This window comes from Kryptolebias marmoratus, linkage group LG10 (genome assembly GCF_001649575.2).
Source record: "Kryptolebias marmoratus isolate JLee-2015 linkage group LG10, ASM164957v2, whole genome shotgun sequence".
Classification (NCBI taxonomy): Eukaryota; Metazoa; Chordata; class Actinopteri; order Cyprinodontiformes; family Rivulidae; genus Kryptolebias; species Kryptolebias marmoratus.
Genome location: NC_051439.1, coordinates 6,943,579 through 6,966,492, shown reverse-complemented (window position 1 = coordinate 6,966,492; position 22,914 = coordinate 6,943,579). Strand labels below are relative to the sequence as shown.

The 22,914-nt window shown below is 41.9% G+C and overlaps 2 protein-coding genes across 3 annotated transcripts in view; both read left to right on the top strand.

Moving 5' to 3' along the window:
* The first annotated feature begins 123 nt into the window (after window positions 1–123).
* golga5 (golgin A5) lies at window positions 124–8,726 on the top strand. Of its 2 annotated transcripts, none has more exons than XM_017419337.3 (13): window positions 124–306; window positions 1,440–2,111; window positions 2,812–3,009; window positions 3,099–3,318; window positions 4,353–4,476; window positions 4,569–4,772; window positions 5,526–5,696; window positions 5,965–6,093; window positions 6,172–6,270; window positions 6,803–7,025; window positions 7,880–7,979; window positions 8,094–8,157; window positions 8,234–8,726. In XM_017419337.3, exons 2-13 carry the CDS (start codon window positions 1,448–1,450, stop codon window positions 8,309–8,311), a joined length of 2,274 nt encoding a protein of 757 aa, XP_017274826.1. In that variant the 5' UTR covers window positions 124–306; window positions 1,440–1,447; the 3' UTR covers window positions 8,312–8,726. The 2 variants fall into 2 exon arrangements, with proteins under 2 accessions (XP_017274826.1, XP_017274817.1); XM_017419328.3 differs by having other exon boundaries at window positions 1,440–2,129.
* Window positions 8,727–10,238: 1,512 nt separating this feature from the next.
* The window catches only part of trip11 (thyroid hormone receptor interactor 11), a 28,240-nt gene continuing 15,564 nt past the window's right edge, over window positions 10,239–22,914 (top strand). Inside the window, exons 1-11 of the mRNA XM_017416303.3 lie at window positions 10,239–10,798; window positions 13,955–14,031; window positions 15,034–15,144; window positions 15,333–15,635; window positions 16,719–16,787; window positions 16,920–17,085; window positions 17,596–17,922; window positions 18,570–18,610; window positions 18,699–18,797; window positions 19,118–19,324; window positions 19,796–22,834. Coding sequence (XP_017271792.1) covers window positions 10,660–10,798; window positions 13,955–14,031; window positions 15,034–15,144; window positions 15,333–15,635; window positions 16,719–16,787; window positions 16,920–17,085; window positions 17,596–17,922; window positions 18,570–18,610; window positions 18,699–18,797; window positions 19,118–19,324; window positions 19,796–22,834 — 4,578 coding nt within the window. The 5' untranslated portion in view covers window positions 10,239–10,659. The remainder of the gene's footprint in view (window positions 10,799–13,954; window positions 14,032–15,033; window positions 15,145–15,332; window positions 15,636–16,718; window positions 16,788–16,919; window positions 17,086–17,595; window positions 17,923–18,569; window positions 18,611–18,698; window positions 18,798–19,117; window positions 19,325–19,795; window positions 22,835–22,914) is intronic.

The following is a 22,914-nucleotide window of genomic DNA, read 5'->3' as shown; positions in this document are numbered from 1 at the left end:
TCTAAATTAAAGAAATATAATCTTTTTTTTTTGCCTTCCTCAGTCCATCTTGGCCTACAGCTGTTCTAAACTCAGAACTTGCTACAGGGCCTTTTATTTTTGACCAGGCTTCTCTAGCGACGCTCTGTGGGGTCCTTCACGGAGCACTTCCTGGTCCACGTATGGAGCAGCTCCTGTTTACAGATTATGGTCATTATTTGACCAAGTTCATGCGAGCGGATTTCCTCCCTCATGTTTAACTATCAAAGCTCGGCTGTAGCCAGGTGACCGGAGACAATTTGCGCTTTAGGAGGTTTTATTAAAACGGTACGTTTCCTTCAGTTCCCAGTTAGCCTGCTAGCTTTAGCATTGATAGAGTTTATATAGCCAGAACAAACTATTAGTTCTTGTTTATGGGATGTGGCACTGCAGCTGATGACGTATGTCTTATTTTTGCTGTCTATTATTTCTGCATTAGTGATAGAATCAAACATGTGCTATTAAAAGGAATATAGTTAATTAGCGTATTTGTTAGCACTTATTATGTCTGAGGCATAAACGTATTATATGAGTTTGTCATATCTGTTGCTGTAGTCCTGATAGCTTGAAGGGTAACACTCACATCGATCTGTGTCCTGCAAGGTGTTTCATCAATTTTTACACAAAACTTTCAGTTAATATTAAATGCAGATGTGCAAGAAATAGCCACGCAGCTAATGAACAACATTTAGGTACCAAATTAAGGACATAATGGAAAGCTGTACGATTCGCATGAGCATTTCTTTAATTTATTATAAGAATCTTGTTTTCCCATTATTGTGGAGAAAGCTTTTAAATTCAGCTATATCAGGAGCAAAGACCATTGTTTTGTAGAAGCAATTGTTTAATCTGTTTTGACCAATTGTCTGCAGACAAAAGTGTTTTTTTATTCAGTGTCCAAGTCAGTTTTATTTTTACAGCACATTAAAAATAACAGGAGTTGACCAAACTGCTATAAAATTCAACCAGAAAATTAAAAACAACAGATGAGATAAAATATAAGAGATACTGAAAGCACAAAAATGCTCAAATATAATATAGAAACAACATAAAACCATCAGCTGTAATGGATTTCATATTCTGCTTGAATCAAAGGCTTAGAAAAAAATATGAATTATCAGCAAAATATGATGATAATAATAACCAAAAACATAATCCTAGTATTTATTATTTGGATTTCTCTTTTTCTTTCTTTTTAAATTTTTGATCAGTCTTTCTAAAAATAAAATAATTTAAAAAAAATCTTATTTGTTACACATTGCTCTACCTTTACCTTTGGCCCTCCCTTAAAAGGGTTTTAAGGGAGGGCGAGGGGTTCTTCTCCACTTGTTTACTCTGATTTATCCAGACTGTTCAGAATGTATGGGATGAAAAAAGTGAGTTGAACTTATCTAGTTCTGATGTTGTGTTTGTGTCATCAGGATGCAACATGTCTTGGTTTACTGAGTTAGCTGGGAAAGCTGAAGACTTCCTGAACAAAGTGGACCAAGGAGCTGCGACCGCCTTGAGCAAAAACGAGGCAAAAACAACCCTCCTCTCATCAGCCTACGGGGGAGAAACGTCTGTCACAAATGAGTACAGTTCTGCAGCATTCAAGACCGAGCCGGCTGGAACACATCACACCTACACGTCCTCTCATGAAGCCTCGAGCTTCATCTCCGCTGCAGCAGGTAACATCAAGAGAGCCAGCGCCAGTGCAACCATGCTGGCAGGGACGGCCAACGTACCGAGTACGCCTCCTGTTTCTGGCGCCAGCGCGCCGAACTCAACCAAGACCTCGGCTGGCTTCGTGAGGCCCAGAAAGAGCGAGCAGGATGTGGACGATGACATGCTCTTTAACTTCCTGAACAGCTCTGAACCTCCCGTCAGCAGCAGCAGGAGGGATTCAAGAAGAGAAAACATGAAGACAGCGGCTTCGGCCCCAGAGGCGCCAAACCCAACGCCTCCCCCTTCCACCACCCCTCTTACCATCCCCTCAGCCCCGTCCACGCCCCCTTCTACCCGAGGAGTGTCCAGGGCCTCCAGCATGAGCTCTCTGTCTGTTCACAGCATCAGAACATCAGAGGAGAATTCTACTAAATATCCAAGTCAAGGTTTGAGCACAACTAACAGTGAGTTAGACAGACTGCTGCCAGAGTTTTAGACTAAGATCATCTTATGTTGAGAAATGACTGAGTTGTAGCCATTTTGGTCAAACCTTGTAAATAAGATTCAATATCCTGAGATGTCATGCTCACAGTATGTGTTGTGAATGAATCTCAGATACTACCACGTCAAATTTTAGCTCAACATCTGTTAAACTGGCTGCGTTGTAACCATTTTTGTGTTAGCTTATATTGATTAGCTGTGGCAGCCGTCTTGAATCAGGTTGACTCAAAAGGTTAATCAGTTGTAGATGTACAATGATTGTTTTCTGAGGTTTGCTTAAAATTAGGGAACTGTTTTATGAGATATTTTGCCAACAGACAGAAACATTATTGTTTGCTTTCTGATGGTGAATGATAATAAAGCTTTTGCTCAGGAGTAGAGTATTTTACCAAAGGTTCTGACCTTATGTGCTAATTTTTGAAAAGATGGAAGTATCTCACTTGTGTTAAGTTGTGTTGAAGTTCATGACATTAGATTCCCAGCAGCTAATGACTAATTAATTTTGTCTCTGTAATAGAATGAAAAGATAATGTGTATTTTAACTTTGTGTGCAGTAAATAGTAAAAGTTGAATTATACTAGTTCGCTCAGTGTCTTCTTTTGTGTTGTGCAAATGATTTCCAAATGTGTTTTGTGATCACCTCAGACACCTCTGAGAGTTCAGAGTCAGGCTCAGCTCCTCCTCAGGAGTCCAGCCGGCAGGAGCCCCCTCCCCCACCAGAGGGCCCTCAGAACCAGATCGTGTCCAGCCTGCGTCTGGAGAACCAGCTGCTGCGTAGCGAGGTGGCTTCCCTCAACCAGGAGATGGCCTCGGTTATTCAGAGAGCAAAAGACCTACAAGATGGTAAAGGAGAGCACAGTCGACAAAAACCTCACACTTCTTCAACCCTAACCCTGTTCTGAATAAACCTTTTGTTTAAAATCTGTTTTTAGAATTGAATCAAGCCCGTTTGCGTGCGGACAGATGGAACTCGGAGCAGTCTCAGATGGACCACACGTTACGAGAACTTCGGTCCCACGTGGACGACCTCACAGAAGCCCTCTCTGCCAAAGATGGTCAACTTGCAGTTTTAAAAATTCGACTGGATGAAGCCGATCAGCTTCTGAAATCGCGCAGTGCTGCATTAGAAGAGGTGCAGAAGGAAAAATCAAGGTACACTTGTATCAAAGTCTTCTGAAATCTCACAGCTTAAATCTTTTTATTATTATTATTATTATTATTATTATTAATGGGGCCAACACAAAGAGATTGAAGCAGCTTTATTACTATTCTGTTCAAACTTTTGTCTTGTACTTCGTCTTGTATACACAAATACATTGTGGCTTTACTGAGAACAATGTTCAGTGACCTTTGGTCGCGGTACATCACGCAACATAGACAAAATTCAAAAGCATTTGCATTACGCCTCATTTATACATTGTATTGCCACAATTATTTGCTCGTCTCCTTTAACCCGTATATGAACTTGAGTGACATCTCCTCCACCAAACTTTACACCTGGCACAATGCAGTCAGACAAGAACTGTTCTCTTGGTAACCACCAAACTCAGACTCGTCCATCAGAATGCCAAACAAAGAAGTGCAATTCGTCCCTCCAGAGGACACGTCTCCACTGCTCTAGAGTCCAGTGGCGGTGTGCTTTACACCACTGCATCAGACACTTTGCTTTCCACTTGGTGATGGAAGGCTTGGATGCAGCTGCTCAATCATGGAAGCCCATTCCATGAAGCTCTCTACACCCTGTTCTTGAGCTAATCTGAAGATAACATGACGTTTGGAGGTCTGTAGCTGTTGGCTCTGCAGAGCGTTGGCCTCCGTTGTGCCACGGTTTAAGAACTTCTAAGATCTGACTTAAAGTTATCACATAGAGACCGTTTGTTTGAGGCTTACTTTTCAGTCTGTGTTTCTTTAATTAACTTGGCCGTCAGGGAGTGACAGACACAGGCGTGTGGTTACCACGGTGACCATAATGAGCCACTGGCAGGAGCTTTGACATTTCTTATGATCTTAATTCCCTTTCCACCTCCCAAAACCTCACTTCCCACAAAATGTTGACATTTTTTAAAACTTTGATCATTACAAAGTTGTTTGAATTTTCGGCAGCAGCTGTGTTGGTACCGTTCAAAATTTCTGCGTAGATCTTTTTGGTTTAGTGTAGATGCATATCCTTTTTTTTTTTTTTCTAGAATTATGCAGGACCACACAGAAGGGAGCAGCATGCAGACCCAGGCCCTTGAAAAAATACAGGAGAGGCTACGAGAGGCAGAACTGTCTCTGAGGAGGGAACAAGACAGCTACCGGCAGATGCAGGTGCACATTATGTCAGTGATCCTGTCTGTTCTTGTGACTAACATGTGCTGAGTAGATCGTGTGGGACTCATCAGCTCTCTGTTGTTGAGCAGAGGGAGTCTGCAGGCCGCCTGGCCAAATTAGAGGCTGAGAGACAGACCCTCGCGGAGACGGTGACTGCAGCCGAGCAACGAGCTTTAGAAGAGAAGCTGAGAGCCGACGACCTCCAACAGCAGCTGAAAAGTGCCAAAGCTGCAGCCGAGTCTGCCAAGCTGGAGTTACAAGACTACAAGCACAAAGCTTCACGCATCCTACAAGTAAAGCAATTAAAAATATATATATATTTTTGTCAGATTTCTTCTCATTTAAATGACTCAACTTTATTTACTGTATATAGCACTTTCCCTGTGGGGTCCTCACAGAAGATAATGTAGGTCGTTATGCAGTCGATTATGGTATTGATGTCATCCCTATATGGCAGGCAGAGAACATCCCAGTCAGTGGTGTCAAAGCAGTCCTCTGCAGAGCCTCGCTGGCTTCCTGAGTCCACCTCCTCACACACCTTGTGTAAACAGGCAGCCTTCAAACAGCAGGAACATACCGAGGTGATAAAAGCACCAGGTTGTGGTCTGATCATCCATATTCAGACATGTCTCTGTGAAGCACAAAATGCTGCTGTCATTGTACTCCTTCTGAGTCTTAGTCAGTGGCCAAAACTCGTCCGTTTTATTTGCCAGTGTTCTTACGTTCCCCCATGATGATGCTCGGAACCGAAGGCTTTAATCTTCTCCTCCTCACTTTAACTTTTGCTCCAGCTCTGAGTCTGCAGGGCTTTCTTCTCATATAAAATTCTGACAAGATATATAGAAGATAATAGTCACAAATACACTAGAAAGGTCAAATAAAGGCAAAAAAGACCAAAAGCTGCCACTCTGAAGTTTCCATCTTGGAAATATTTATTTTTGCCGTATTCTGTGAACATGTTATCAGACATAAGAATAGAACCAGAAGGGAAGCAATAAACTAAAACCTTCAAATGGTTTTAATAAAGTCTGCACTGTTTTCTGAAGTCCAAAGAGAAGCTGATCAGCAGTCTGAAGGAGGGATCAGGTCTGGACACAGGAGACGGCAGCGTGACCATGGCTCTGGAGGTGGAGGAGCTCCGTCACGAAAAGGAGCTTCAGAGGGACGAGATTCAAAAGCTACAGGGACAAGTGAGCACACTTCGAGCAGAAATACAGGTGAGATTCTAAAAGTGGCAGGAAGAAGGGTTTTGTTTCCTGTCTTTTTTGTTGTTATTGAGAAAAACCCCACCGGACAGCTGAATTGGGTCATTCCTCGATATAAATGCATGATGTTAGGATTGGGAGAAACATTCTTTCTGGTGTCAAAGCAACAAAACAAATAAATCTCCTCCACCTTAGCTGTTTGCAACCTAATTCAAACGTAACAGGGATATGAGCGATCCACCTGTGAAGGAGAAAAATCTTTTTTTTTTTTTCTTCGAAGGATTTGGAAACTCAGGCCCTGACGGAGGCAGAGACGTGGCGGGAGCAGCAGGGACAGATGCAGGAGCAACAGGCCGCACACGATCGAGCCAAGCAGGAATTGGAGGCTGAAGTGGAGCGCTACAAACACGTAAGAGACTGCGACGACATCTCATGGCCACCGCAAAACGACACCGTAACGTGCTGATGTTTGAAATGTTCGTTTCAGGAGATGCAGTACCTGGAAGATGAGCAGCATCGAGCCAAAAGCACTCTGCAGAGCCAAATCAAGAACAGAGAAGATGAAATCCAAAAACTCAGGAATCAGGTCGGTCACTTTAAACTCACAGAAACCACAAAGATGAGCAGCTTCTTTGCCAAGCTGAGGTTTTAGTAATGCTTTTTTATGATTAAAAAATAAAAAGCCTAGCATTCCTTAAAGAAACTCATATCACCCACCGCCTTTCATGCCAGAGTTTTAGATTAAAACCATCTAATGATGAGAAATGAATAGAGCTGGAGCCAAGTTTTTTAAGTCTCTTCTTTAAACACATTTTTACTCACTGGCTTTTAATACTGCATGACAGCTGATACTTTTGCAGTTTTGAATTTGCAAATTGTTTTTATTAAATATGCCATGAATGCTATGCTTCACTGTGTGTTTGCGGGACAATTTCGAGTTACCAGTAACCCTAACATGCATGTTTTTGGTCTAAACACTGCTTCACACTCAAACAAACATGATACTCACTCTGACCTGTTGTCATTTCGGAGTACGCCATTTTAAAATGCTCCACGCGGTACAGCATCACCTTTGATACCAACTCTCTGGTTTTAATTTGTTTAATTTGCTCTTCCAGTTGACCAATAAGACTCTGAGCAGCAGCAGCCAGACAGAGCTGGAGAACCGGCTCCACCAGCTGACGGAGACGCTGATCCAGAAGCAGACCATGCTGGAGGCTTTGGGCACAGAGAAAAGCTCCCTGGTCTTCCAGCTGGAGCGTTTGGAGCAGCAGCTGAAGAGCGCTCAGGGGGGACAGAGTGGAGGGCCGGCCATCAATATGAGCAGCCTGGAGGGTCCAGGTAAAAAAAAAAAAAAAAGTTTTTTTATTTCTTAACGTGAAATGAACTGCAACAATCACTACAGCTAAGTGAGCCACATCTGGATACAGGTGTACTCACGAAATATTATTACCTTTTCAGTCTCTGACTTGTTTGTCTTTTCACTTTTATTCTTCTGTTTCTAGTTTATTTGTTGCTGCCAGTCTTGGCCAGGACACTCCTGTAAAAGAGATGTTTGTCCTTTCTGGTTAAATCAAGGTTTAGATAAATAAACAGAATGCAGGGAAAATGAGGTCTGTAGAGCCCATATTTATCACCTGCAGGTAGGTGATTATGTTTTGGCAACTCTTAGAAAGTAATCTTTGGTTGTACAGCTGCAACTGATTCAGTTTTGTCACCTAGATTTAAGATGGCTGCCCATGAAAAAAGGACAAAAATGGCTATAAAGATCAGTCAGTTTTACAGATATTGGGCTAAAGTTTGGTGTGGTTGTAGCTAAAACTGATCCACATCGAAATATTCTGAGCACAAACAGATTTCAGAAGGTCTTTGTTTTAAATTTTATGATTAACTATGTGAAGTTTCTCTGTCTGCAGAATCCAAACCAGATGTTTCCATACGCTGTATAAAAACATCAGCATTTTTCTCTCCCTGTCTGACATTAAATCAAACTAAACCTTTCCTGTTTCAGATCAATTAGGTTTATCAAATTTATTTTTATTTGTTAAATGCCCAATTCTCAGTATAAGATGATCTTAGCCTAAAGCTTTGGCATGAAAGGCAATATTCATCCCTTCAAGGAATGCTGCGCCTTCAGTAATATTAATATATAATAATAGATGTTTTTTTTAAAAGTATATTTCTTTGACTTCCAGGAGCCCGACAGAGAAACACCCCTGTGCTCTTCAGTGACCAGGACAGTCCAGGAGTGTACGGCAAAGTACGCAAAGCAGCCAGCACTATTGACCGCTTCAGGTAAGCTTTCATTGTTTTTGTTTCCCACACAGCATTTACTATTACAGTGCTGTAATTTACTTATTAAATATGAAATGACTTGTGCAGTAATGAATAAAATGTTTTGTCTCGCAGCATAAGACTGGGAATCTTCCTGAGGCGCTACCCCATGGCCAGAGTTTTTGTTATTCTATACATGGTGAGGGCTTATTTAAGAAACTGGATCCTGATTGGTGAATAAAATCTTTCATTCGTCTTTTTCTTCTTCTTTTCAGGTGATACTGCACCTGTGGGTCATGATTGTTCTTCTTACTTACACACCTGAAATGCACAGTCATCCTGATGGAAGATAGAAAGCTGAAACCTTAAATGGTTTTTTTTTTGACCTTCAGTGTAAGGAAGCTGCTGGAATATGGGCTATGGGACCTGACTCTCCCTATTTTGCACACATATATTATAAACTGAAGATATTTCTTCAAATTTATTTTGGTTTCGAACTGAGGATTACTGGCTGACAGCTGCATTGGGTTGTTTTCATCATACGCTCCCAGTTCTGTTTTTTTTTTTGAGAGATTATATTTAACACTATGTAAAAACAAAATCTTTTAATAAAGAACTGGAATGGGGCGCCACAAACAGTCACGTTTCTGCTAGACCTTTCTGTTTAAGTAGCTCTGTTGTAAACTAAGGGTTTTGGAAGATGTGATTCTGTGCTGAGAAGAGAAAGTCCAATCTAAAATCTGCAAATAAAAACCTCTGTTGGAGTTATTTTTTTATTATTATTTAAACATATGTACATTTAAACGCCCAACTTCAGAGGGCATTTTGTGATACAGACATACGTTTGCTAATCTTAACATTTTTCTGTATTTCTACATAAATATGACCTTAAACATCAGATTTTCACATGATCCTAGAAGGTAATTTATCGAGACCATATTTTCCCTTCTCTCATGGAAGATTTGGCAAATGTTTCATGCCGTGTGTGTCCTTCCTGATGCAACCTGGACTCAAACTCGCAGTGTCAGGATTACAAGACCGCAGCACTGACCACTGAGCTCCCACGCTTCCATGAGATTATAACTTAATATGCCATATTTGTGACTAACAATGCTCTAAGTTTAAAGTGTAAAATAGGCTGCAATTTAAAAGTAACTTTTTACTTCTGAAGCTCTTTCTCCTAATACATCATCGTCACTCAGGACAGCTCTAAACAACGTGTGTGACAGGGTTGCAAAAGAGGAAAAACTGTTTGCAGTTTTCATGTACAGGTTTAGGTTTTCCTCTTTTAAATCAAATCAATCCATCTGCGAAGCATAGTGGTGGTAGTGTCATGGTAATGGGACAGAACAGCTTGCAAACTTTGATTAAATAACAAGTTTTTAACATGTATCTATAAATATTAAAAGAAAATATTTAACCTTGGGCGGAGCAGTGGTTATTGCTGTCATTTCACAGCAACAAGGACACAGGGTCGCCTCTCGGCCTTTCTGTGCGAAGTGTACATGTTCTCCTCATGCACGTGTGGGCTTCCTCCATCTAAGTCTTGTCCCTAAGTCTGAGTGAGAATGGTTGTTTGTCTGTATGTGGCTCTGTGATGGACTTGCAGCCTGTCCAGGGTGTACACCTGATAGGCACCAGCTCCCGTGACCCAGAAAGGAGGAACGGGTAAAGAAAATGCTGGAAAGAAATTTAAACTTAAACCAAATCTCAAGAAAATGGATCACGCAGCAAGGCAATGGTCCAAAGAATGGTGTAAGAAGAAGAATTATTAATTTCAAAATATTTATGATAAAAATGGGCTAAAAAATGGGCTCTTCCAACGTAATAGTAAATATATCTCAAAATTATAACTTAGCATCTCATAAATATGTGCTGTTAAGTCATAATTTTGAGATAGTATCTCTTAAGTATGAGATGCTAAGTCATAATAAGATATTAAATCATAATTTGTCATTAATTATAATCTCACAACTGTGATTTAGCATCTCATAACTGCAAAATGCTAAGTAATAATTTATGAGATACTAAGTAAAATTTGAATTAGTACCTCATTCATACCAGAGCTTTTTTTTCAGAGTGGCGGAAATGGGCTTCCGTAGTTTCATTTTCCATGCTGTAGAGTAAAACTGAACTAAATGTTTTTATAAAACAGCGTAAAGATACCAGTTGGGCAGCTACAGTTATTCAGCAATGTTGTTGTTGTTGTTGTTGTCAGTCGCTGAGGGAGGGCCCTTAGACTTTGTTGGTCCTCCAGTATCCCACAATGCACCGCTGCTGAGCTCCGTGTCCACGTCAAAGCTGTTAGCGGAGCTGGGAGATAATAATGGCTCCAGTTGAGGTGGCACTTTTCGGTCTGTAGGCTGACAACAACCCGCTGAACAGGCTAAGGACGATAGCGACTGTAGCTGCAGGCCGACTCCAAAGCGAAGCCCGTCCTCTTTGAGCTAATGTGTTTTAATTTGACAGGTTCTTCCCTGAGACCGAGCAGCTGTTGTTAGCCGGGCTCGTGCTCGGGCTGTGGAACCACTTTGTTCCGGACCCGAGGAGGTGGATTCGGACGGTTCTGGAGACGAGAACCTACAGTCGAGCCTAATGACCGGGCTGGCGGTGTCGTATTTTCGGTCAAAGCGAAGCTAGCTGTCGTCCCCCTCGGGTTGTTTTGTTTTTTATTTTGTTGTGGTTCTGATCGGTTCTGGACATGTCATCGTGGCTGGGCGGACTCGGTTCTGGCCTCGGCCAGTCTCTGGGCCAGGTCGGCGGGAGCTTGTCGTCTTTTACCGGGCAAATATCCAACTTTACCAAAGACATGCTCCTGGAAGGTGTGGAAGAAGTCGGGGGTGAGTCTGTGTCCCTTCGTTTGTCTGTGGTGTCAGAAATATGAGCTCACCTGTTGGTCAGACTGCACACCTAAAAGACTAAATATCCTCTAGGACTCCTCTTCTCGGTGTCCCTTTTTGTGGTCCAAGTGTGGCAATAACACTTACTTAATTGATTAGTCCTTAATTGTGGCAGAAATCATAATATCTGTTCTACAAATCATAAAAAATGAGTCCCTAACACAAGAAACTGCTTTCATGCTTTTTTAAAAAGCGTCTTAAAGATTAAAATCAAAATGTAAAGAATATTTCACTGTGCTCTGTCTCACACAGATGTACCACATGTATTTAAACAATCCGCATTAAAACTATCCAACAATATAACAAACATGGCCAAACATGACTGCCCAGGTCTTGTTTACCTTTATATATTTATTAGATTTGGGCCACAGAACCATCATTTTAGGTTGACCTTACAAAAGTCTGAAAAAAAAAACACATATCCACTTCAGAAATTTACCCAGACGGCACACTAATTTTTGTCAAAGTAGTCACAAATTTCACAAACTCTTGCATCATCATTGCTGCTATAACTCTACATATATAAACAAGTATTATATTTAGACAGGCATTAAAGTTACTCATTTCAAACTATGAAATCAAACATATCAAAGGTTCTCCTGAACTATATTAAATGGTACAGTTTCAAAGAGTTTGATCCAGTAGTTTTTCCAGATGTATTGTATGTGTCAAAAACCACGTGGAAGCTTGAGTCACATGATTTAACCTACATTAGTCTGGCTGTGGTCTGTGTCGGATTAAGACAAGGGTGGAATCTGGGAAAACGTGTTTAAGTGGAAGTATGAGAGCGGATCTGCTGCCAAAGGCAAAAGAAATGAGAATGAGTCAGACGAGCGCCCCTAAATTTTAACTAGGCATCCTGAAAAACGAAGAAACTGTCATCATGATTATGTGGGGATATGTAATTCTCAAACCTTAGATTTAAAAAAGTTGCTTTTAAAGATAGTGTAAATGTGGACGAGCCCAAATGAACCACAAATCTGATACATTTAGTGACAAAGCAAGAATGTCATAATTTTTTTCATTTGAAACCAGCTTTTAATTTGAAAGCGTCCATTTCCGTTTTTCCATCTGAGCAGAGTCTGCAGGTAAACACAGGAGATGCAAGTTGCACCAAACAATGTCAGCGGACCCTAAAATAAGTACAATTTTTAACTAAACACAGACATTAATTTCCTGAAATATAAGGTAAAGTGGGGGTGCTTATTGTGTCAAGAAAACGTTTGAATTTGTCTTCCCTTTCTGACTGTTTTTGTCTGAATAATATCAGACTGCTCACTAAAATGAAGAGTTGACTTTATCCAGTTTGATTCAGTCAGCGGCTCTTCACTGCTTTTACACCTGCACTGTCTCAGATCTGATGTATTTGCTAAATGGTTGAGGAGAAGGAGAGTTGGTGCACACCATTTGCACCCCGGACGACAAAGCGGTTACCCGGTTGGGTGTGGTTTACGCTCCCTTTCAAGTGGCGTATCAGCCCAGTCCGCAGCTCAGATCCAGCGGCTAAACTGGCTGAACCACGTGACTGATGGAAACAAAACAAAGTTGTTTTCCTGGAATTATACGTCTTTACGTTGTCCGCCGTTAAATGACCTCATGAACTTGGATTGCTCCTATTGGTTATTCCTGATTTAAGGTGACACATTTTCCCACCGGCAAACACTTTGCTCTCTACTTAAGAGGAGGCTCTTCTCTTCTCCGCTCTTCATCACTTCTACCCCTATTTCATGAATGGCTACTTTTTTTATTCTCTCTTTAAATATATACATGTTTTAATTGTTTTGTGATACGATGAGAGAGAGAGGAACATGGAAAGGTTTGGCCAAGAGCCCTGATCAGCTGTTCGCTGGGGGCTGAGCACCCCTGAAGTTCAGATCCTGGAATCTGAACGGACCAGATGGAGGTAAAACAAGTAAAGCAAAAAGAGGAAGTTAGAGTCGCATTCTGACGGCAGCAGAAACTACATCTGTCTGTCAGCAGGCATGACTTAAAATTCAATAAACAGATGAGTATATAAAGGAAATATCAGCCTTATGTTGAGGCTTACAGTTCAGCTGTTAGTCAGTTATCACAAGGATTGCTCACATTCATTCATTCTGTAGCTTAGACATAGGTCAGAGACATTGCTCTCTAGTTTAGGAGTTTCTTGTGGTCAGGTATTGTAAAATAAATACTTTGCATCTTACGCTGGAAGATCTGATCAGATTCGACCCAATAAACTAACGATGTCGTCAGTCGAAAGCAAACAGATAAAATATCGACTGACGGAGAACTTTGGCCGCAGATCTCCAAGTCACAGCTCCAGTCAAAAAGCAGAAGCATAAATTCCTCCCACCAGGGTTCTTACCCAGCCTCGAGAAGGCTGGAAAAGTACAGAATTTGGTTTTAGTACTTTCCATAAGTATGGAAAACCTAAAACATATGGAATAACATACTCCACCTTCCCGCTTCCTGATTGCCTTTTCTGGAAAATTACATTGAGATTTTTAATCATGACCTAGCATTCCTTGAAGGGAGTTCATATTACTCGCTGCCTTTCATGCCAGAGTCTTAAACTAACTTCGTCTTGAGATGAGATGAGAAATGACAGTCTCAGCCGTTTTGGTCAAACTTGAAAATGACATTATCTCTTAGTGTTTGGAGTATGTGTTGTAAATGGCTGTCAGCTACTATCAAATCAAATTTTAGCTCAATATCTGTGAAATTGGCTAATTTATAGCCATTTGTTCTTGTTATCAAAAGTCATTTGGCTGTGGCAGCCATCTTGAATTGGGTTGCCCCTCCTTCATGATCCTGAAAACTGACTTTCAGCTCAACATAAGCTGAAACTCTCTGATCTGTGATCCAAATAGAGGAGGGAAAAAAACTATACAGATTTTTTTTATTATTTGTTTCCTGGTGAGTCAAAATATATAATTTAAAAATGTATAACTTTTTGTGAAATCATCCAGCTTTGTAGGTGAATCATGCATTCTGGTCATTCAGTCTGTTCTGCAAGTTTTTTGTCTTGACTTGATATTAATGTTTTAATGGAAGTAATATTTCACTCTTAAACCCTGTCCCCGTCTTACTCTCGCTGCAATCGTGTCCCTACAGACGCTGCCACAGAACTTCAGGTGTCCAATTCAAAGCTGGCTGACGTGGAGGCTGCCTTTACTGCTCAGAAATCTGAGGTCCGTTTTTTTTTCTCCTCTTTTCCCAGTTGTCTTTTTCACAAAACGGGTTCCGTTGCTTCAGCAAGAAAAGCAAAAGTGAGCTGAACTAAACACTTTATGTTGCTGTAACTGATTTGTCAGTTTGAAGACGATAAAGTCCAACCTGAGACCTGTAGTCAAGATAAAATAATCCCTGTGCAAATCTAAAAATGCCATTTTAAACTTGCTCGGTTTTACGCTGGGATAACTTCCAGGAAATGTTTCTTACCAACACAAAAAAGGTGAATGGATGGCACGCTCATGTTTTGTTTTCTACTCTTAAAAGATTTGCAAAAGACTTTGCAATGTCTTCATGGAAAATAAAAATTGCAGGTTATTCTAACGTTACTTCAAATTTATGGTACCCATTTCTCTCACCCTTCGTATACATGAATTACAAACGCAACATTACTCAGGTGGTGACAGTCATAACTGTCAGAGCTGAAAAGCAAAAATAAAGTTGGTATCAAGCTTAAGGTGCGGTGTGAAAATTTATAGGACACGAGGGGAATTAAAAGATTAAACATTTAACTTTTAACACATCAAAACCTACTTGTTATTTACAGCTTTCAACATAAGTTATTCACACTTTCAGGTTCTTTTTAATCTTTCTCTGCCTCCTGAACAGAGAGCATATTAACCAAAAATTGATCTTTGAGTCGTCATGGAAACCAAGATTACAGTGAGTGTGTTCAGTTCAATAGACTCCTGTGTCTCCATTTTCAAGCCCAAAGACGAATTCATTTTGGTTCACTTGAAATACGATGTTTTTGTTGACATTAAGAGAGTAATACTTTCGACATGGTCGTTGCGATCAGCTGCGTGAGACGTATTCATTACTTGTCGTCAGTATATGATGTAGATCACTGTGTTAAGTGACTATCAGTACTACTGTGACCTCTGATATGTGTCAGTAGCCCTGTAGAAGTGAAAGGTTTTTTCTTTTGAAAGTGACCCTTGTCTCCTCACGAACTGTTGCAGTATGACAGATTGAAAAGGCTTCATGCAGAGCTCGAGGAGAAGCTGGAGGCATCAGAGATCCAGATTAAACAACAATCTGCAGAGTACAGAACGCTCCTGCAACAGAAAGATGTACGTACATTACACTTGGCAGTGTGAATATGTAGGGGACACACAGACATCTCTGTAGATAGATGTGATTATAACATTTTAAAACATTTGTAGTTTGCTTATAAAAAGAAATCCATAATCTTAAGTTTTGTTCAGACAGACTGTGGACATAAAGCTCAGATTTGATGCTGGTTTTATTTGTCACCCAGGTGGAGATTAGTCATCTCAAAGCTCGGGAAAGTGGGCTCCAAGAAGACGTGCAGAAGTTCCAGCAGTCGGCCCAGTCTGCCGCGGTTTCCCCTGCGGTTCTGCCCGTCACCACCGCTTCCCTGACCACCACCTCCTCCTCGCCTGCTACCTTCCTAACCCATCACCCGGGGTCTCATCAGGGCTTTCACAGTGACGAAATCGACATCAGCGACGTTCTTTGGTCGCAACAAGAAATCAACAGGCTATCCACAGAAGTCATGCGTCTGGAGGCGGAGTTGGCCCACTGGAGGAGAATGTCTCAGGTGACTGAAGCGTAGGACCGTGTTAAAACCTTTTACTGTAGAAATTTATCAGTCTAATTAATAAACCACAGTCTGTCCAAGGCATGATTCTAATCTGTTTGACCAGACTGAGTTCAAGAAAACATTTGTTGATCTCTGTCAATTAAAACCTGTATATTTAATGTTTCAGCTGCCTAGAGCTTTCAGGTAACTTACAGATGTGAATTTCAAATAATCTTAAAAATTACAGTAGTTCCTTGATGCATTTTATTAAAAATAATTGATTTCTTGAATAATTTGTTGCTGATTAAAATATTAGGCACAGTAATTGCCTTAAAACACAAAATGCCATTCTGAAGAGAAAGTTGAGTGATTTTTTAAGTTTTATCAGCAAACAGCACATTGTATTTATGCATGTATATACAGATGTGTGTAAAATAAGTTGGTGCCCTTCCACAATAATGAAAACAAAAACAACTCATGTGACTGAAGCTAAAAAGCTCCAGTTCTGTCTAATTGGTCCAAGAAACTTCTCTCAGAAACTTTGGTTCTCGTCAGCATGCACTTTGGTGAATTTTTGTCTGGCTTTTTTTCTTTTTCTTTTTCCATGTAGCCCATTATAATTTGAAATTCAGCTGATGGTGTGATCAGAAAAAGTGACGCACGTTGACCTTGAACTTCAGCTTTAATGGGGCAGTAGTTAGCACTGTAGCGTTACAGCCAGAAGGTTGCTGGTTTTCTTCCTGCCTGGGGCTTTTCTGCGTGGCGTTTACATGTCCTCCCCATGCACGTGTTGGTTTTTTCCAGGTACTTCAGTTTCCTCCCACAGGCTCCCCACGCATTTGCTTAGTTCTACAAGGGCTTGATGTTACAGCACCACCTCTGGCACATTCAGTAATCCAAATAACCACAGAGCATGTTATGCACAGCATCTGCTCATAACATGCTCTGTGAGTCAGGAGCTTCTGATAAGATCCCGTCTAAGTGAGACACTCACTCATGCTACTCAGAGAACCGGGGTTACGCAAGGAACCTAAAGTTATTATCAGCTAAGCAATGAAATAAAAGTCTGTTCCTATAAGTTTGTATATTTCTCTGTTTCAGGCATCTACAGCGACAGGAACTGCTAATGGCGACCAGGGGGAGATTCTTAAGCTACAAAAAACTATAAAGGTAGATGTTACAGCTTCTTATGTTGTCAGTATATATTATATTAAGAGTGTGCCTTTTAAGTGCTCTGAGAGCGCAGCCTTGTTGGACAGTAAGGACACGGATAATGTCCCTTTTTTGTCTTTGTCGGAGCAGGAGCTACGAGATGAGATGAGCCGTGAGGTGGATGAACACCAGCATGAGCTGGCAGCGCTTCAGGATGCTCAGCGACAAAAGATGGCCGAAGTTACCCGGCGGCACAGAGAAGAGCTAAGAGAGTATGAAGAACGGATAGAGGAACTGGAGGATCAGGTTCACAATGGTTAGTTGTGTGAATGCTGAGTCAGCATTCATACCGTTTTCCTGTTCATGGTTTCTTCTGTATGTTGTTTTTTTGCGGATTACTACTGCATACTTTGTGCTATTTTAACCAGTACAGTATGGCTTTTGTTCTTTGTAACATTAATATTTTTCATATTATTTAACTTTATTTTAAATAAAGTTCTCCATAGAGTTGCATTTGGATCTCTTCAAATCCTTGAAAAACATTGTTCTCTTTTAACTTCCTTTCTACCACTTTTGACTACCATTCTGCTACTTTTAGCTCTTAGCTACAGTTCTGATTATTTTAGCATCTGTTCTGCTAATTTAACTTCATTTTTATTTATTTTAGTTTTAGTATCTGTTTTGGTCATTTTAGCTGCTTAAAGTCTATTGTAGCAAACGTTCTGTACCTGTATGCTACCTACAGGCACTTTTGTGTTATAGAATAGCATGAAATAATGATGTTAGACAAGTAAATAAGATTTCTACTTTAAATAATTCTGTGCAGGAAGCAGTCAAGTCAGCTCCTCGTCAGATGCATCCAAAGTGCTTAAACTTCAGACAAGCGTAAAGTCTCTAGAAGAAGCAGCAGAGCAGCGTGAGAAGCAGCTGGCTGAACTGTCTGCCAGTCTGGAGGACGCACAGAGGCAGCGGGCCGCCCTGCAGCTGGAGAGGGACGAAGCCCAAGAAGAGAACGCCGGGCTTCTGCAGAACTACTCACGGCTGCAGGCGTCCGTGGTCGAGCTCCAGACACGAGTGCAGGAGCAGGAGGGGAAGGCTCTGCAGAAGGCTCAGCTGGAACACGAGATCCACACGTTAAGAGCTAAACTTGAAGGTATTTTTATATACATGTCGACTAAAGCTACTTGTCTGTCCTAGAAAGTCTGCTTTGATACTGTAGCCACAGGTTATTTAAGTTTATTTTGTGAAAGCCAATTCAGCATTCAGCACTGTCTTTAAGTTTTCAAAATGTTTTTTGTAATCTAGTTACTTCTGCATTTTATCCATTCACATTCAATCTCAATCAGGGGATGGGTGCAGTGACTTTTTTGTGACTTTTAGACTTTTCAAAATATTTAACTTTTTTATTTACAAAATTTCCCCATAGAAATACATTAAGATCTTTAATTCCTTTAAAACGTTGTTGTTCTTAAAATATGCTTCAGTACATACGCTGTATTTTCTCTTCTTACGCTACGTTTAGATAACTTTTTGTTATTTTTGTTGCTTTTAGATTTTAACTAGTGCTGCTTTCAGCTTGTTTTGCTACTATTAGCTCGTGTTTCGCTTCATTTATTTTAATAACTCAGTTTCAGCTTCTTCAGCAACTTTCAGTGAAGCCATTAAGAATTCATACTAGTTGTTAATAATGTGGTCGTATTTTTACTGAATTTTTTTGTCCCACATGAAGACATACCTGTGTCCTCGTTTATTTATCTACCATTATTTTGTATAATAACTAAAAAAAAATCTTTTTTTTAGGTGCAGAAAAAGAAATAGGGAGACTAAAAAGCCTGCCTGAGGCAAGTATGAACATGAATAGTACGATTTGATGTGCTGCAATTTCTTATTTACAGCTAATTTATTATTATTTGTAATGACACCTTTCAGACGGAGCCAAAGGAAGAGGTGGAGCATGCAGACATATTAGAACTGAGCACCACCATCGGACTATTGAGGCAAGAAAAGGAGGTCCTGGAACAAGAAAAGGTTTGTTTTGTCATAAAATTCGTTTTCTGGCTGGCCGAAGTATCTCTAACAAATCTTTTACCGCCTATTAGCTCTTTATAAAGCAAAGTGTTGAACAGGTGCATTTTTAAAGTTTTAGTTAGATCATTACCAGTCTTTCACCAGAGTAACGAATGTAATGCTCTGAATGTTTAATTAGTTGTTTTATATTACAAAAAATAGAATGTGGGTCGTTTTTTGGTCGAGTTTCTTCAATTTAATAATACAATGTGAACGTGCCACATATCAACAAAAGACTATGGTATTAAGTTATTTAAATTATTTTTTTTTTCTGTTCACAGCTTGATCTGCAGCAAAGACTGAAACTGTCAGAAGAACAAATGATTAATAACAGTAAAGCCCTAATGGAGTCTGATACGGAGTCTGTAGAAGATCTGAAGGTGGCGCTGGAGAGGGGAGAGAAGGTCCTGAGAGCCACCGAGGAGGAGCGAGACACCCTGATGTCTGAGCTGGAGGAGCTAGATCGACAAAACCAAGAAGCAACGCAGGTCTGACTTACTTTCTTTATCTGCTTAAGTGTTATTTTTTAAATTTCTGATTACTAATTCTACATATTTTAATGCCATTTTTCCGTTTTACAATAATACATGTTTTAAATTGTCCTGTGTGCATCTTGATTTAGTCCTATTTTTACAGCTTTAGACAGAAAAAAATCAAATACTGAATACATTAAATGGCTGCGTGTTATTTTCACATGTATGGTTATGGTTCTTTAAGTGTACATACAGTATTTCCACACATTTTGTGATATAAAACCATATGCAATACTTTACTGCTTTATTAATCCATTGAAATTGTGCAGGTAAACAACCAGAATCATTTGGGTGAATCTATCAGGCTCAAGAATATTTGTAAAAAGAAAAAATTACTTTGCGTGAATACTATGGGGAGAAAACTAAGATGTTAAAGTCATGGGAAATGTATTCAGTTATTGTTTTTTTTTAACTTGTTTATTCCAGCATATGATCTCCGTGAAGGAGCAGCTGTCTGAACAGTTGAAGGAAGTTGAGGCTGAGCTAATAAGAGTCACTTCAGAACGTGACACAACCAAAGACCAGAAAAGGGCGCTGGAGCAAGAGCTGGACTCTCACAAGGAGAAAATCAGCCAGAGCGCTTTCACTCTGAATGACCTGCACATGGAAAAGCAGCAGCTGGAACGGACGCTGAAGGAGCTGAAAGACAAACTGGCTCATGCACACGAGCAGAGCCGAGAAGCGCGAAGAGAAGTCGCAGAACTGAAGAAGACCCTGCAGGAACGAGAGGAGCAGCTAGCTGCCGCTAAAGCAGCTTTGGACCAAGGAGAAGAGAGAGGAACTGAGGCCCAGAGAGCTTCGGAGCAGCTGGAGGGTAAGGAGAGGGAGTTGTCAGACCTCAGGAGAGAACTGGATCAAATGAAGAGCGCCTATGAAAAGGCAATGTCTGAAGAGTATGAGATGAAGATGGAGACCAGGAGGTTAAGGGAGGAGTGTGAGCATGCTTTGGGTAAAGAAGAAGAGCTAACCAAGCAGCTGAAAGAAAGCCAAACTGTCCTTAACAGAACTGTGAGGGAGAAGGATACACGGATCGAAGCTTTAAGGCTGGAGAAAAATCAGCTCGAAGGTGAATTGACGCAGGCTGAACGGACGCTGACCGAACAGGTGAAACAGTACCAGCAGACCATTGAGGAGCTGACCCGAGCTCGCTCCATGGACGCGTCGGCTTTACAGACCGAACACGAGTCTGCGATCAAACTGAACCAGGAAAAAGACTTGGAGATCGCAAAGCTTAAGAGAGACATGGAGCAGCTGGCGTCTGACCACAGGGACACCAACGAGATGCTCTCGATCACAGTTGCAGGGCAGAAGCAGCTGACGGATTTGCTGCAAGAGAAAGACATCTTTGTGGAGACTCTGAAACAAAATGCTGCAGATTTACAGACTGAGATGGAGAATAGAGTTTCAGTCATGACCAAGGAAGCTGAAAACAATAAACAGGCAATGGAGGAAAAGGATAAACAGCTGGGTGGTATGAAGGAGGAGAACAGCCATTTGAAAGAGGAGATCGATCGCCTCAAGGATCAACAAAGCAGACCCCAATCTCTGGCTGAGCCCAAGACCCTGGATATCATTACAGAACTGGAGGCAGAGATCGCCCAGTTAAAGTCCTCCAAGAATTCCTTGGAAGAGGAGGTTCAGACCTTGAGGAGAACCACGGAGGAGCAGCAAGCTTCTTTCTTTTTATCCCAGCAGTCTGTGCAGGCTCAGCAGAGTGAGCTGGAACAGGCCCACGCTCTCCATCAGCAGGCAACGCTCAACTACGACAGGCTCATCCAAGCCAGAGATGAAGAGATCGCCCGCCTGCAGCAAACTGTAGATCAGCTCACAGAGAGCCAGAGCCTCGGCCGCTTTCCAGCTCCGCAAGGAGAGGTCATCCTGCAGGAGCACAAGACGCAGTCTCTAAATCAGGAGAACGGCAACGAGAAATATGACCTGTCTAAGGTAGAAATCGAACGACTGGTGAGGGGCATCAAGGAGAAAGAGACTGAGATCAGCCAGCTGAATGAGAAAAACCTATCGTTGACCAGGCAGTTGGATCAGCTGGTGGTTTCTCACGATGAAGTGGGAAAGCTTTCTCAAATGATCCGACAGAAAGACCTGGAAATCCAGGCGCTTCACGCCAGAGTCTCCATGGGTGGAGGACACAGCCAAGACATGCTGTACTTGCAGCAGCAGCTGCAGGCGTTCGCTGTCGAGAGAGAGCAAATGTTAGCCGTGCTCAACGAGAAGACGAGAGAAAACAGCCAGCTTCGGTCCGACTATCACCGCCTCATGGACATCGTCGCTGGGAAGGAAGCCGCTTTGGTGAAGCTTCAGCAGGAGAACCAGCGCCTCTCCAACATGAGCGACCCCTCGGGGAGCCAAGAGATGTTCAAGGAGACCATCCAGAATCTGTCTCGAATCATCCGGGAGAAGGACATTGAGATCGACGCCTTGACTCAGAAGTGCCAAACCTTGGTGACTGTCCTGCAGTCGTCGGGAGGGGAGTACGGTGCTGCCTCTGGGGGCGTCAGCAGCAATCAGTTTGAGGAGCTGCTGACGGAGAGAGACTCGATGAAGCAGCAGGTGAAGAAGATGGAAGAGTGGAAGCAGCAGGTGATCACAACAGTGAAGAACATGCAGCAGGAGTCTGCTCAGCTCCACGAAGAACTGATCAAGCTTCAGAGTCAGGTCTCTGCTGACAGCGACTGTAGCTCCAAGCTGTCAGTGGACTACGCTCGACTGATTCAGAGTTACGAGCAGAAGGAGAAGAGGTTGGGAAGCCTGAGCCTGGAACTTGCGCAGGTCCAGCAGACAATCAGCCAGCTCAGCACCACCAAGGATGTCCTGCTTGGCAAACTGGACAGCGTAGCACAGACTCCTGAGATCCCAGTCAGACAGTCGGGCAGTCCTCCGCTCACAGCTGAGGCCTCCAGCCAACAGGCTGCTTCACTTATAAACAAGGACAAGCTGCAGGAGGAGCTCGAACGACTGCAAGCACTGCTGACTGAGAAAGAAAACCTGATCAGGACTCTTCAAGAAAACAACCACCGGCTCTCCAACTCGGCATCCTCCTCGGAGAGCGAGCAGAGTCGTCAAGCTGAGGAGGTTGGGCAGCTCAGAGAGAGACTGGAGTCCTTGCAGAGGTCGGTGAGAGAGAAGGACTTGCTCATCAAAACCAAGGGAGACCAGCTAATCCAAGTGAGAGAGGCTCTGCAGAACCGCGAGAACGACAACGAGGTGCTGAAGCAGGCTGTGACCAACCTGAAGGAGCGCGCGCTCATTCTGGAGATCGAGGCGAAGAAGCTGAAAGAAGAAAACGAGCAGGTGGTTGCACGCTCTCGAGAAAAGGAGTCGGAGTTCCGAGCTCTGCAGGAAACAAACATGCAGGTTTCCCTCCTGCTAAGGGAGAAGGAGTTTGAACTGAGCGCAGTGAGCGAGAAGGCTGCCACGGTGGAGAAAATGCTCAAAGACAAAGAAACGGTCAGTCTTTTTTTGTTTGTTTTTCTTGAATTTATTGACGTACTTCTTCTTGGAGGGGAAAAAAAAAAGAAACATTTTGT